Source organism: Schistocerca americana, chromosome 6, assembly GCF_021461395.2.
Source record: "Schistocerca americana isolate TAMUIC-IGC-003095 chromosome 6, iqSchAmer2.1, whole genome shotgun sequence".
Taxonomy (NCBI): domain Eukaryota; kingdom Metazoa; phylum Arthropoda; class Insecta; order Orthoptera; family Acrididae; genus Schistocerca; species Schistocerca americana.
The window spans coordinates 536,007,574-536,021,712 of NC_060124.1; the positions used below are offsets into that span (position 1 = coordinate 536,007,574).

Here is a 14,139-nt window from a genome sequence, read left to right on the forward strand (position 1 = left end):
CAGAAGTGGCCAAAGTACTGAAGACGGGTGTTGTTATATCGATCCACATTACACAGTTGCTTCTTAATTTTTATAATGTGCTATTCACAGATAAAATAATACATGTGTTACATTTTCAGTTTTAGTAAATCCGTTAATGTGAAATGTAAACTGTAACATTTTTTCTGTCATTTAAAAGGAATCAAATGGTACTGACTTACTACAGCTACTCTCTTGCAGTTTAGGAAACAATGAGGGAAATTTATTGCCCAACATTGTGTATAAACTGTTTAGAAATGTTTTGGGGATGTCCGTAAAAAGGTTTCAGTGTATTGAGGATATTTTGAACATTTCTAAAACACATTTCTCATTTTCCACTAGATGAAAAACATTAAAATAAATTTTGCTGTACATGTACATGCTGATATGTTGAACAGTTCCTACCTCATTCTCTCAAAACAGGCATTAAATATGTGGCACACTGAGGACACAGGTCAAATAATTGGATATGTGTTTGATTCTCCAGTTGTGGGAAATGGAAAGTGTGAATAAAATCAATAACTTGTTGGAATAGTTTACCTTCACATAATCCGTTAATGTTTATTTTGCTGTTGCACCAACTTTTGGAATGAATTTTAAAATAAGATTGTCTGGGTAATGTACAGGTATACATAAATCTTGTGCTTGAATCTTTATTTATTTATTTATTTGCTTGATGCCAGCACAAGGATGGCTTTTACAAAATCATAAATAATAATGACATTAACAAAGTGCTACATATTACAATTATTGCATCTTATATCAATATTGTATATTTATTAGTTTATGGCTGACACACTGCTGGTTCATTTCACAAGCAGTGTTATAAAATTCATTGAATGAATATAAACATTTTTCTATCAGAAAAGGTTTTAATTTTGTATAAAAATCAATCTCCTTCAATATTTGTATAAATTATGGCAGTTTATTAAGCCAAATCAAACCATTAATGTATGGACATCGATCTGTCCTTTTGAATTTTGTTCATGTTCAAAAGTAGTTGTACTTTGTTGTGGTGTTGTGATCATGTACATCACTGCACTTGACAACTTCAGTTGGCTGACTCATAAAAAAAAGTGAGATGCTGCTGTGTAGAGCAACGTAACCTGTTTGTAGTACCACACCATCTGAGGGCTAGAGACCCAAAAGATTATTGCTGAGGTCCTTGCCCTCAGTGGTTGGTGGGTTGATGGCTGCCCAGGAGTGAAAGGCTGGTACTCCCTCCTGGACAGCGTTGGTAGTGGCATTGTATAAATTTAAACTCTTCCTTACCTTCCTGTTTCCTGATCTTAGAATGGAAAATCCAGGATGGAATGCAACAATATTGTGAAAATATAGTTGCTCTTCATCATATAGCTCAGATGCTGAGCCGTAGGTAAGCACAACAAAAAAGACTGTCAGAAAGTGAGCTTTCGACCAACAAGACCTTCATCTGTAATAGACGAAACACACATACACACTCTGGCTGCTGAGGCCAGGCTTTCTGACAGTCTTTATGTTGTGTCTGTCTGCGGTTCAGCATCTCCGCTATATGGTGACTAGCAACTATCCTTTTCGTAATATTGTTTTCTAATCTTAACACATGAGTTGTTAATTTTAAGCGTTTCAGTTTCCTAATTAGTCTGAAGTTTGTTTTTGAAAGCTGCAGCTCTATTAAAACTTAGTTAAAAATAAAAATCAAATAAACTTCATATTATGTATATGTACAATTTAATACTATGAAATTGTGGCCTGTCTTGGCCACTAGACAGCAGATCATTTGTACATGGCAGCAAATAAAATAACGAGAGGTTAACAGCTTTTTAGAAGTTTAGAAGAAAAGTCAATGTGGGCTGTGCTGCTATGTTACTGTGTGCAGCCTATGCAGGTCTGCAGTGTAAAGTGCTTCCCTGAACATCTCTGGCACTTTCATATTGATAATGCTACCAGACAAAAAATATTCCAGCACTTATGTAGCATTTCGCTCTATAGGAGGCAGCACCAGCACAACCTGTGAAAACAGACAAATAATATGTAAACTACATTACAACTATAACGAACTATCCACACAGATGAATGGTCACCAGTAAAGTTGTAGCCAAATGCCAACTTGTTGCACAGCATACAAGCTACATGACATAATGTGGTAGAGTTCAGCTACTTCAAAATATGTGCCATTTACAAGGAGAAGTCCCCAGCAGTGGATTGAACATTTTGAAACCATCTCTACGGTGATCCAGGTTAAGGTTGCAAGTATTAACCAGGTGGGCCCTTGTATGTGAGTAACTTAAGAAAACAAATTCTGAGCTTTCACATGATGCCTTACAGCTTTAAAAAAATAAACTGTATATGGATTATTTACGTAGCATAATGGATATACAAGCCTCAAGTGCAAATGTTATGGGTTCAGCTCTCATGAGGTGCTGTGAAATTCTTCATTTTTAGCTCTTTATCAAAATGACTTTGATAATTATTTTTATTCAGTTCATTGGTTGAATGTAATTTATCATTTTTATTCCTTCGTCATGTCATTTTTATCATTGTACTAGCTGACCCGACAGACTTCGTCCTGTCAAAAAGATTTGTAATATGGCAGTTTTTTTGCCTACGTATTTAAAAAAATTCTCCTGAACAGAACCGTCACCCTGGTGATAGGGCGTTGTGAATAAAAAATAATTAAATAAAACATATATAAGGATTTAAAAGTAAGTAATCGCTTTATTGTTAATCATGTGGATCATAATTATTATTATTATCATTGTAGTGCTTTGTGGTATACGATGTTTTTTGTTTGATTACCTGGCGCATAGATAAACAAATCTGATGGTTTTCCAACACGGGAACAGGCAACATACAATTGACCATGTGAGAAACATGGGTTTTCTAGATTAATACCACAAACACTTAATGATTGCCCCTGGGACTTGTTTATAGTCATAGCAAAAGCAAGCCGCACTGGAAACTGTAGTCGTTTAAACTCAAATGGCACATCAGTCGGAATCATTGGGATGCGCGGTATGAGAACATCTTCTCCTTTATACTTTCCTTTGAGTATAGTTGCTTCTATCACATTGTTTAGTAATTTTTTTATCGCTAACCGTGTACCGTTGCAAAGACGCGGTTGGTTGATATTTCGCAACATTATAACCACCGATCCAACCTTTAATTGAAGATTGTGAGGTGGCAATCCTGGCAAATCCAGCGAGTTTAAAAATTCCGGTGGATAGTTGACTACATCATCTTGATTAGTAGCCGAATCAACTGATTTATATATCCTCAATTCGCCTGTAATTTGTTCTTGAATTTTGAAATTTAATTCATTTACATCTATGTTTTTTGCAGCCAGTATAGCTCGTTCGCTCAACCAATCATGGTTTCTGTAATTTTGAGAAACATCTGGAAACACCTTCTGAATAAGTTCATCTTTTGATCGAGTTAACTGACAAAAACTTTGAGGAAAGTTAATGCAGCCAGTCAACATGTCTATAGGAAATTTGCCATTACCAATGTCAATGAGTTGTTTAGAGAATATGTTTCCAGATTGGTCATTTCGCAACTCGACACGCATATTCTTGCTTAAATGAAGTACTTTGACATGTTTCCACAAATTGGAGGACTTTAGACATGCATTGAGTTCATCAGCTGGCGTTGATCGTGGAATCACTGGCAATGTTTGACGAAAATCTCCTGCTAATAAAATCATTGCACCACCAAATCGGTTATTATTGCTCCGTAGATCTTTTAAGGTTCTGTCTAAAGCCTCCAAAGATTTTTTATGTGCCATCGTGCATTCATTCCAAACAATCAATTTACATTGCTGCAAAACCTTTGCCATTGCAGAGTTCTTCGAAACGTTGCAGGTTGGAGTTTCATTGCTTTGCATATTTAATGGCAATTTTAGTGCTGAATGGGCTGTTCGACCACCTTCAAGCAAAGTTGCTGCGATTCCCGACGAAGCGAGTGCAAGTGCAATTTTATTTTGTGAGCGAATTGTTGCTAATATTAATGAAATCAAAAAAGTTTTTCCTGTACCACCAGGTGCATCTAAGAAGTAAATCCCTCCAGTTTCATCATTTGTTACTTTCATAAGAGTTTCAAATACATACTTCTGTTGTTCAGTTAACAGTGGAAGATTTGTTTGAATTAATTCTTTCAAAGCGTTGAGATCATACAGTTTTTCTCGATGCAACTCTTGGTTAAAAGCGTCATGCATTGGACGATTGGGCGCGGTCAGGCCTAATTGAATTAATAGTTTGTTTGACATTATCAAGCACATGTCCTCAATTGAAATCAATGCTTCATTGTAAATTTCTTCACTGATTTGTATATTTGGATTTCCCATTCTATTCCGTATTTGATACAAAATATCATCACACATATAATCTTTGTACTTGATCCACAAATCAATTGGGTTTGATGGGAAGCATGTAGATATGATTATAGAAAACAATGTTCGTGTTTGATGAGCGTGTGATGATATTACAGCATCATTGAGAGTTTGCTCCCAATGAGCGTCATTTTCAAGCAATTGCAAACGTTGACAGGCTTCTCTGTAGGATCCACACAATTCATCATGAACAGTTCGTAACTGTTGGAATGATGTTGGGCCACGTACATTGACTAATAGCAGTCGTAAATAAAAACATTCATCATTGCTTGGATGTACTGAATAAATCCGGCCAATCGCATTGGTGGAATATACATCTGTATATCCTGGAACTGGTTTTCCTTGTTTCCGTCGTATAAATCTCCTTGAGGATTGATTCCAGGTATAATATTTTGGCATTTCAGAATATAGCAATGTTTGTGCGAAATGATCGTTTTGGCATGTCTCAAAAAAACTGGTTAATGTAGTAGATGGTGGCTGAGCAGCTCTTTGTACTGCGTTCTGTGCTGTAAAATACACTCTTTGTCCATTTTCTAAATGCACAGCTAAGTGAACAACAGAAGGGTGTCTCTCATGAATAGGAAAAGAAAATATTCGCCAAACTGCTTCATTACTACTGACATAGCGGCCCATTTGGTATTGGGTAACTTCATCATTGGAATTCTCTGCACCAATTCCAATCACAGCCATATCACTCCCTTTGGTTACATATTTGCAAATGTATTTAATAGATTTCACTGAATGGCAAGATTCAACGTTGATGTGTGCTTTGAATGTCTTTGATAAAATGGGTGAATATGGAACAATCCAACGATTATCTATTTCAATATCTTGTTGATTTAATTTGACAATTGTTGATTTTCCATTGTCTGCTGTCGATCTGCGACGATACAATGGATAACCGTCATTACCAGTAATTGTTTCCGATATTAATGTCCGTGGATATCGTTTTGAACATTTACCATCCATCATACACGGTGAATTTTGATTAAGAGTTCCACAGGGACCATGTATCATGTTTTTGATAACTACCTCATGCAATCCAGGATCTACTTGTACATTAGGGATTTCAGCTGATATCACTGCATCAACTTCATTTGGCCTTATCTTTTCAACCAACCAAATCAAAATGTGTGCATGTGGCAATCCTCGTTTCTGCCACTCCACAGAATACATCCAGCAGCGTGTCTCACCAAACACATTATGTTTTACGATGAAATCCATTAAAGATTTCAACTTTTGTCTAAAGACTCTGGCTGTAATATCATGACGATCAATGGGTGATTGCCCAGGGAATAACTCCTGCTTGATTTCTATCCATTGCGGATTGCATGTAAATGTGATGAACAAATCTGCTGTACCATAATGACGAACATACGACATGGCATCTTGAGCATATTCGTGCATATGCCGAGGGCTTCCGATGTATGTTGCTGGAAGAATAGTCATCCGACCGACATTCTGTGCATTTCCATCAGTATTAATCGCATCTCGAAGGTGAATATACTCTTCAGATCGGAGTTTGGTTTGATTCAACCTGATGAATGTTAATCTCTCCGTTTCAATTTTTACATACATGTCAACAACATATTTGTGATATAATCGCCGACATTTCAATATGTGATTTTCTTCATTTTCCCGAATCATTAGGCGGTATGAATAATAGTTCATTGAACTGACTTTTTTGTTGGTTTCAGAACCTGTAAATAGATTTTCTTTTAATAACATTCAAATATAAAATTAAAATACATAATATAATGACTGAGATATTATCGCCATAGCTAAATTAATATTTTAGTTACCTGTAATGGGATTTATCATTTTTATTGAGAAATCGTAGCCATCTTCACCTTGCCAAAATATAATGGGATATTGCAGTGCATCATATGAGCGGTGTGTTTCCTTTATACGTTGTAATTGATCATTCCGACGATGTAAAACAATATCACGGGATTCCAAGTTTTCTCCAACTACAACGATAGCAACTTCATCAATAGTTGGTGCATTAAAACGTCTTGTATGTTGACCTGCAGGTGTTTTATCAGCTCTGATTACAATTTTGTGATTATCGGATGGCATCAGATCCAGGGCAGTTTTAAACAATATAATCAATTGATTGTGTTGATGAAATAAAGTTTGTAATTGTTCTACAATAGACCTCTTTACTAAATTGTTATGTGCACAACGCAGATCAATTTCTTGTGGTGAATTGCCCATAAAATAAATTTGCAGGAATTTGTTGTCGCTATCTGACACTGGTAACAGTGAACCTGCTCTGTGATATATTTGCCCTTGTATCTGTAAATAAAATAAAATATTATGGTGTGGTATAAATTAATGGATTGTCAGTGATCAAACTTAAATAATATTTGATCTTAAAAAGTATGTATTTAGTTTGAAGTAATATCTATCAAATATAAAATATAATAAAAGTGTCACTGAAACTGAATCACCATATAATATGATGACTAAGTGATATATAAGTGATTAAGAAATTGAAGATTAGTGACACATCTTAACTTTTGTGACAGAAAATTTTGTTCGCTAAAATAATTATGAGTAACTGCTATAATACATACCTTGAAAGTTGGCATAAAATTTTCCCGAACTACATTTGTTGCCCCAAATGAAGTCATTTGAAAGCAATTGTTATATTGTTGGATATGTGTCAAAAAGTGTATAGAATCTGTTCCTATTCCTGAAACCAATGAGAACAATGGTTCTGGTGGTGGGTCCGATGGTATCAATTTCACTTTACCATTTGCGCAACACAATCCATTGGCTTCGTTTTTGTATTTTAATGCCTTACAGTGTGAGCAAACCGAGTTCATAGAACCAATAACAACACATTGGTAGTTACTGTAGTCAATTGACACATCGTAACTGAAAGCAGCTCGATTCAAACTTGCGCGATTATTAGTTGAATGTCGCGCTCGCGCTTCACGCGTTTGTGATATCCGAATTCTTTCACGTTCATTTCCGTCGTCACGTTCTTGTGCCGTACGATTAGATCGGTAATTAGCTTGGTTTGTAGCATTTCTGGTTCTTCTACCTAAATTGCTTCGTCTTATAGGAGGCATATCAAATATAAATTAGTTTTTCACTAATCACGAACTAAACAAACACTAACTAAGTAAACACTCTGCACAAAACACGAATTTGTTTCGTGTATCAGTTGACAAAAGCAAACTCAGTAGATTAGGTCACAGACAACTTTTTTTTTTTTTTTAAATTTTATATGACTTGAAGTCAAATCCTTTTAAGCCGTACGAATTGTAACGCGATTTTTGTTTGACTGATGTAATGACGTGGAAACTGATGCATTTTATCTCGCGTGCCGAAACTAATACAAAAGAAATGCGAGTTTCGGAACGCGACATTAAACTTCTCCAACTATGTATTCTGTGCTCCAACGCACACACGCACATTGTTTTGATAGATATGATCTTTGACGTTAGGAACACACCTACATTGCTTAGACAACAGTGAGTGCTTGTAATTTAATATGAACTTTATACCATAGCAATAAAGCTCAAATTGACTACGTTTTAGTTACAAATCATTTGTATAGGAAAAAGAAAAGGGCTATTTTTAGGGTTTTTCCAGCAATAATTCTAATTTTTCTCGCCGTAAAAACCATCCTTGAACTTCAACGAACATTTTAAAAAAAGATTTGGCCAAATTGGTCGAGGCGTTGTTGAGTTATGCGCTTACCAACACATTTTGCGATTCATTTTTATATTATAGATTTTTCAGTTGCTCTCAGTTTTTCTTCCTAAAATTCTTTCTGCACATAGAATCTTTGTCCATGTGATTTTAGTTAATCCCATTCATTAACATCGATTTAATTTCTTCTGTTTCATCATCCTATATTTTCAACAATGTTATTGCATTTATTATTCATTATTTCTTTTCCCATTTGGCTTGAATTTAGTTTTGCTTATAGTCCGTTCTTTCATTTAAATCTTCATCTGCATTATTTTTTCCATAGTGCAATAAGAATTTGTTTTAAATGTTCGTATGGTGATTGCCATCCAAGAAAACATACATCTTGTGAGGAAAATTGTGTTTTTGACACCAAATGCACATATAAATAGATTTTCGTGTTTTGGTTTTTAACTGATACATTGGCATTCCCAAATGTTTGGATATTGTGATAGATAAATAAAAATAATTATATAATTAAATTCCCATACACAGAGATTCCAGCTGGAAAGAGAGTGCTAGGAAGAAAACATGAGAGCAATTGAAAAGTTATCATGGTCATTAAAATGACATAAAAAGGAATTAAAATTAAAAATGCACATTTAAACCTGAATAAAAAATGACTTAAGTAATTTTGATAAAGATTTAAAAAAAAAAAAAAAAAATGTAGCACCTGATGAGATCTAAACCTACAACCTCTTGCATATGGGGCATGTACTACAACCATTCCACTATGCTATGAGTCCTTGTAAGATTTCTTTTCTAATGCTATAGGGCATCACATTTCTACTCCACCTTATTTCACCTACAACTTGACTAGAAGAAGGGATCGGTTGGTAGGACATGTTTTGAGGCATCAAGGGATCACAAATTTAGCATTGGAGGGCAGCGTGGAGGGTAAAAATCGTAGAGGGAGACCAAGAGATCAATACACTAAGCAGATTCAGAAGGATGTAGGTTGCAGTAGGTACTGGGAGATGAAGAAGCTTGCACAGGATAGGGTAGCATGGAGAGCTGCATCAAACCAGTCTCAGGACTGAAGACCACAACAACGACAACAACATCTTCCTTTCCTCATCTCTTCTTCACTCTTTGATTTTCCTTCTTACCCCTCTACTTTTGTCTCAGAACTTTGCTGGTGGTCCCTTTAATTGTTAAATACTTCACCTGCACATCTGCATGCACATGTGTGCGCGAAACATATTAAGCTTAAATGCAAAATCTGTAAAGAAAACTTTGATTCACTCTCTCTTACTTTAACAAAACTTCCTTTCAGCCATTCCTTTTTCCTTGGACTTTGTATGACTTGAGGCTGGGCCTGAATCATCTGAGCATTGATTTGTCTTGATATTGGTTTGCATTTCAGTTGCAGTATGCTCCTGTACTGTCCATTGTGGCATATACACAACTGAGGCAGCAAGTTGTGTGCACCATTGCAACAACCCTCATACAAAAGTAACAACCCACATACATAAACAGCATATTTTCATTATACCATCGCAAGGAAGTGTTTCACTTAGAGCAAGAGATACTAGCTCTGGCTAATAGCAAAGAATGTCGTACATTAATGCAGATATTATGTGACTAGGAATGTCGCATGATTTTTTGCAGGTTGTTGTCGTGTAAGTTTTTTGCCATCTGATCACTTGTTGCAAGAAGACTGGACTTTTATAAGTGACAGAATATACTGTTCAACTGCCTCCATAGCCAAACTGTTAGCATTGCTCCCTTCGGTGCAGAAGGATCCAGGTTCGGTTCCCGGTGTCTTGTCAGATTTGATCTGAGTTAGGGAGGTCTAGAATGGGGACCACTCAGCCTTGTGGGACCAAATGAGGAGCTGCTTGAATAAAGCAGCATAGTGGGACCATTGCGTTTTATCTACTGGTGATAATGGCTGGAAGCATTATCAACAAGCTGAACACATCCCACAATCATAGATTGCTCCTCACAGTGCCTTGTAAGCAGCAGTCGGAACAGGTCTAAGGCGTAATCTGTGAGTGATATTTATGTTTTTAATATTGTAGTATGGGTGTCTGTGCAAAGTGTCCATAAGCTGCAGATGACCGGATCCTTATCCTGAGTTTTATTTTTTCCCGTCCTGGACTTTGCAATACCATGATAAAATTCTTAGCTTAAAAGTCACATTTATTCTTCTACATGTATTTCCCCCACAACACTTAATTTATTATTTGTGCATTTAATGTTTTGCCTCAACATCGTTACAAAACGCCTAGCAATTTGATTAAGTTAAGCTATGTCAGAAATGCAGCTGTTTGCCAACAGTATCTTGTGGCTAATGTGCATCATCTTACAATGATTTAGTTTTCTTTCCTGACAAGTTGAACTATGTCAATTTTCTAAGTTTCCTAACCGGGTGAGTTCATCATAATCACTCACATTATTATCAGCTCACCTGGCAAAAACCTAAAATATTTAATAACTACTCACCTCTAGGTTGTTTTTTTATGGTAGGCAAGTACAGGGAAACTTAAGATCTGGTTTCTAAATCATTAAGTTCCCTTCTTTTCCATTTCAGAAAGCTCAGAATTACATATATACATTTGATTACTCACACACCCTCTCTGATGTATCTGTTGCTGATAATCTACATGCTCTGCAAGAAGTGGTATTGGAAGCTGCATGTACAGTGAAATCATTTGCAGACAAAGAAGCAACCATGCATGTTTTGTCCAAAAATTGACAATTGCTGCTGCACATTTTCTGAACAACAAAACATGCTACAACTTGTGATACGACTGGAGCATCAATGCAATGCTCCAGGAGACAAGAATATTCTCCATTTTTTGCAACCAGCCATTCACATACCCTTCTTAATACTCTGAGCCATGATTCAAAGCTTTTGCAACATCGGTGGTTTCATCCTTCAGGCACTTGTACTTAAAAACGAAAAGGATGAAATAGTGGATTGTGGCGGAACCACTGGCGCTCAAAGGATTAACATTGTAGTACCTACGGTAATATTTTGGTTGAGGTATGGAAATGACTTGCTCAATCAGAGATGTGACAATTGCTTTTCTGTCACCTCAATGGCTTTGTAAGATTGAAATGGACATCTAAAAAGTTTGTCACTTGACAAAGATAACATGGGCTCTGAGGTAATGCTCTTCTCTGAAAATAATCATCTTGAAAAGCAATGCATTAGTCAGACGAATTCTCAAACATAGCCTCATTTTTTAATTTTAGAGGGCCTTGGTCTTTCCAGATTGTACCTATAAATTAGGCTCTGTGTGCTATACATTGCCTCAGAAACTAGCCCAAAAAATACACTCAAAACAGGACCACTTCTAAGCATCTGCAGTGAATGTTGATGCAGGTTGGAGTTGGTGTCAGACGTCCACTCTTACCAACCCTAGATTAGCTCATACTCAGTCAGTTTACCTGTAGAACAAGGTGCATATTATTGTGTACTCATATGAGTGAGAACGTTGTCCCACATTGATGAACGCACTGGTGCGCTACATATACTGCGCATTTATGCTGCTAGTGTGTTCCAGTTTCACTTCTATGAAGGACTGGATTACACAGATGCCATTAGGGGTAAACACTGTGTAGTCAGCTTAGTGGCTTTGGGTGGTTTTTAAGGGACTTATGACACTAGTATACTAGTAAAATTCAGCACCTGTAATTTTTACCCCAGCATTTATCCACATACTTCCAAAATGATGTACTTCTAACAAAGGTGAATAGGGGCTGTGCAACAACAGGAGGTTTGAGGTAACATGGGTGTTGTCATCAGTCTCACTTGATTCAGCCTTTTCCTAAGCCTTTCAGGGACATCTTTGTAAAACATTTGGTTGACAGTTTGTCCTGGAAGAACAGATTCTGTATGTATGATACCACTATTGTCAAAAAACCAAATCGGCGTTTCCAGAATGAGATTTTCACTCTGCAGCAGTGTGTGCGCTGATATGAAACTTACTGGGAGATTAAAACTGTGTGCCGGACTGAGACTCGAACTCGGGGGACCTTTGCCTTTCGCGGGCAAGTGCTCTACCAATGAGCTACCCAAGCACGACGCATGCCCCCTCCTCACGGGCAAAGGTCCCGAGTTCGAGTCTCAGTCGGGCACACAGTTTTGATCTGCCAGGAAGTTTCAAATCAGTGTTGTTTTAATCTGTGATTTGCTCATTTGTTCAGTCGAGGAGATGTCTCAGTGTGCCACTCCTCACTTTACCACTTTGTCTCAAGATCACATTCTAAAATCCAGGCTTCATCATCTGTGATTACACGACTAGGGGTTCCGCGCACGTGTGTGTGTGTGTGTGTGTGTGTGAGTGAGAGAGAGAGAGAGAGAGAGAGAGAGAGAGAGATAGCACTGGAAAATGAGTATTCATGCAAAAATTAATCACATCTGTGCTGTTACATGTGACTGTGCACCAAACATCAGTTAGCTTTGCCTGTCCTCATTTTTATGGATTGTTTGCATCCAGGAGTTTCTGCTATTTTAATATTTTCTATAAGTATTCGTTTTTCAGGTTCTGCAGGCTGACGGTGGAAACTACTGTGTTTGTGTTAATGCAGCTACTCTTGCATTAATTGATGCTGGTATTCCCATGAAGGAGTACATGATATCTTGCTCAGCCACTCTAGCAAGTAACAATAAACCAATGGTTGACATAAGCCACGTGGAAGAAATTTCTGGTGGATGTAATCTTACAATTGCAGCTTTGCCAATATCTGGCCAGGTAAAAGTCTTTGCTTTCATATTCTGAGTATTGCATTCTTGAAAAGGAAGAAAAGTTTCCATTCTAGAGTTAAATTTTGTTGCCAGTGAAATAAGCATTCATGAAAAACAGCAGTATTTATTTATTTTATCTTCGTATTGTCCAACTGGTATCGTGTAGCATTTTCAGTTCTTCTTTATTTCTTTGCTGTTTCCTTTGTTTTGCAGTACTCCTTCATCTTCTCCACACATTGTCTTTTCTTTTTTTCATGTTTTTACTTAGTCTTTACATTTTCTGCCTTGTAAGCCTCCTAAATTTAGTATTTTATTCTTTCTGTTATTTCCAGTTCCCTGATATTGATCTTTTCAGTCATTTTCTGATCTCTATAATCTGTGGTGTTGTGGACTTCTTTCTCTAGAAATACAATATTATTTGTTTCATTAGCATGTTTTCATTCATTTGTTAGAGATGCCCAAAGGAGATTAACCTTCTTCTTCTGATATTTTTCTGTATAGACCTGTTTTGGTAGATATCCTCATTTTCAGTAATAATAATAATAATAATCCGTTTGTGTTTGTAGTCCATTTTCAGTATATCTAGCACTTTTATTTGTTGTAGTTCAGTAACGGCACCTTGTTTTTTTTAATTTCAGATAGCTGTAATGGAGATGTCACAGAGGTTTCATATTGACAGTTTCCATGAAGTGGTAGAGTGTGCACTGGAGGGATGTCGTGAAATCCATCGGATTTTGAATGCACAAGTAATCGAACATGTACAAACTGCTGGTGTTGCATCCAACTGGGGAATGAAGTCCGCAAATGAACTGTGATTTCACTTTTACTTAAAAACAATAACTTTGAACTTGTCTGTGGATTCTAAATTATGTTGTGGCAACAAGTATTGAGAGTACTATATTTTGATACTATAAAACTATTTCATTGTGTCTACAACCCTTATTTTGTGATAAGATTCTTGCAATTCCAAACCTGTTGTGAATGAGATCCTTCCCCCGTCTTCCTTGATAACTGCAACTATCTGATCATTATACATGTACAAAAAGTGAGGGGAGGGGAGGGGGGGGGGGGGAGAGAGAGAGAGAGAGATGCTGTATGTTGTGAAGTGCCAAGGTGAGTAAAGCCATTACATCCTGTACACTATGCTGGAGAGGCATTTAAACTGTATGTTAGGAACTATATATGAGGGTTGTTTTTTAAGTAAGGGCCATTTTTATTTTTAAAAAAAGATACAAATACTTTTGTAAAAAAAACTTTTATTTTCTGATTCTACATACTTTTACCTATTTTTCTACATAGTTGCCTTGTTTATTTAAGCACTTGTCATACCGTACAACTAAGTTTTTAATTC

The 14,139-nt window shown here is 36.5% G+C and overlaps 1 protein-coding gene across 1 annotated transcript in view; it reads left to right on the top strand.

Moving 5' to 3' along the window:
- LOC124619616 (exosome complex component RRP41) overlaps positions 1-13,730 on the top strand; it is a 33,446-nt gene extending 19,716 nt beyond the window's left edge. Inside the window, exons 3-4 of the mRNA XM_047146124.1 lie at positions 12,586-12,795; positions 13,427-13,730. Coding sequence (XP_047002080.1) covers positions 12,586-12,795; positions 13,427-13,603 — 387 coding nt within the window. The 3' untranslated portion in view covers positions 13,604-13,730. The remainder of the gene's footprint in view (positions 1-12,585; positions 12,796-13,426) is intronic.
- Positions 13,731-14,139: the final 409 nt, after the last annotated feature.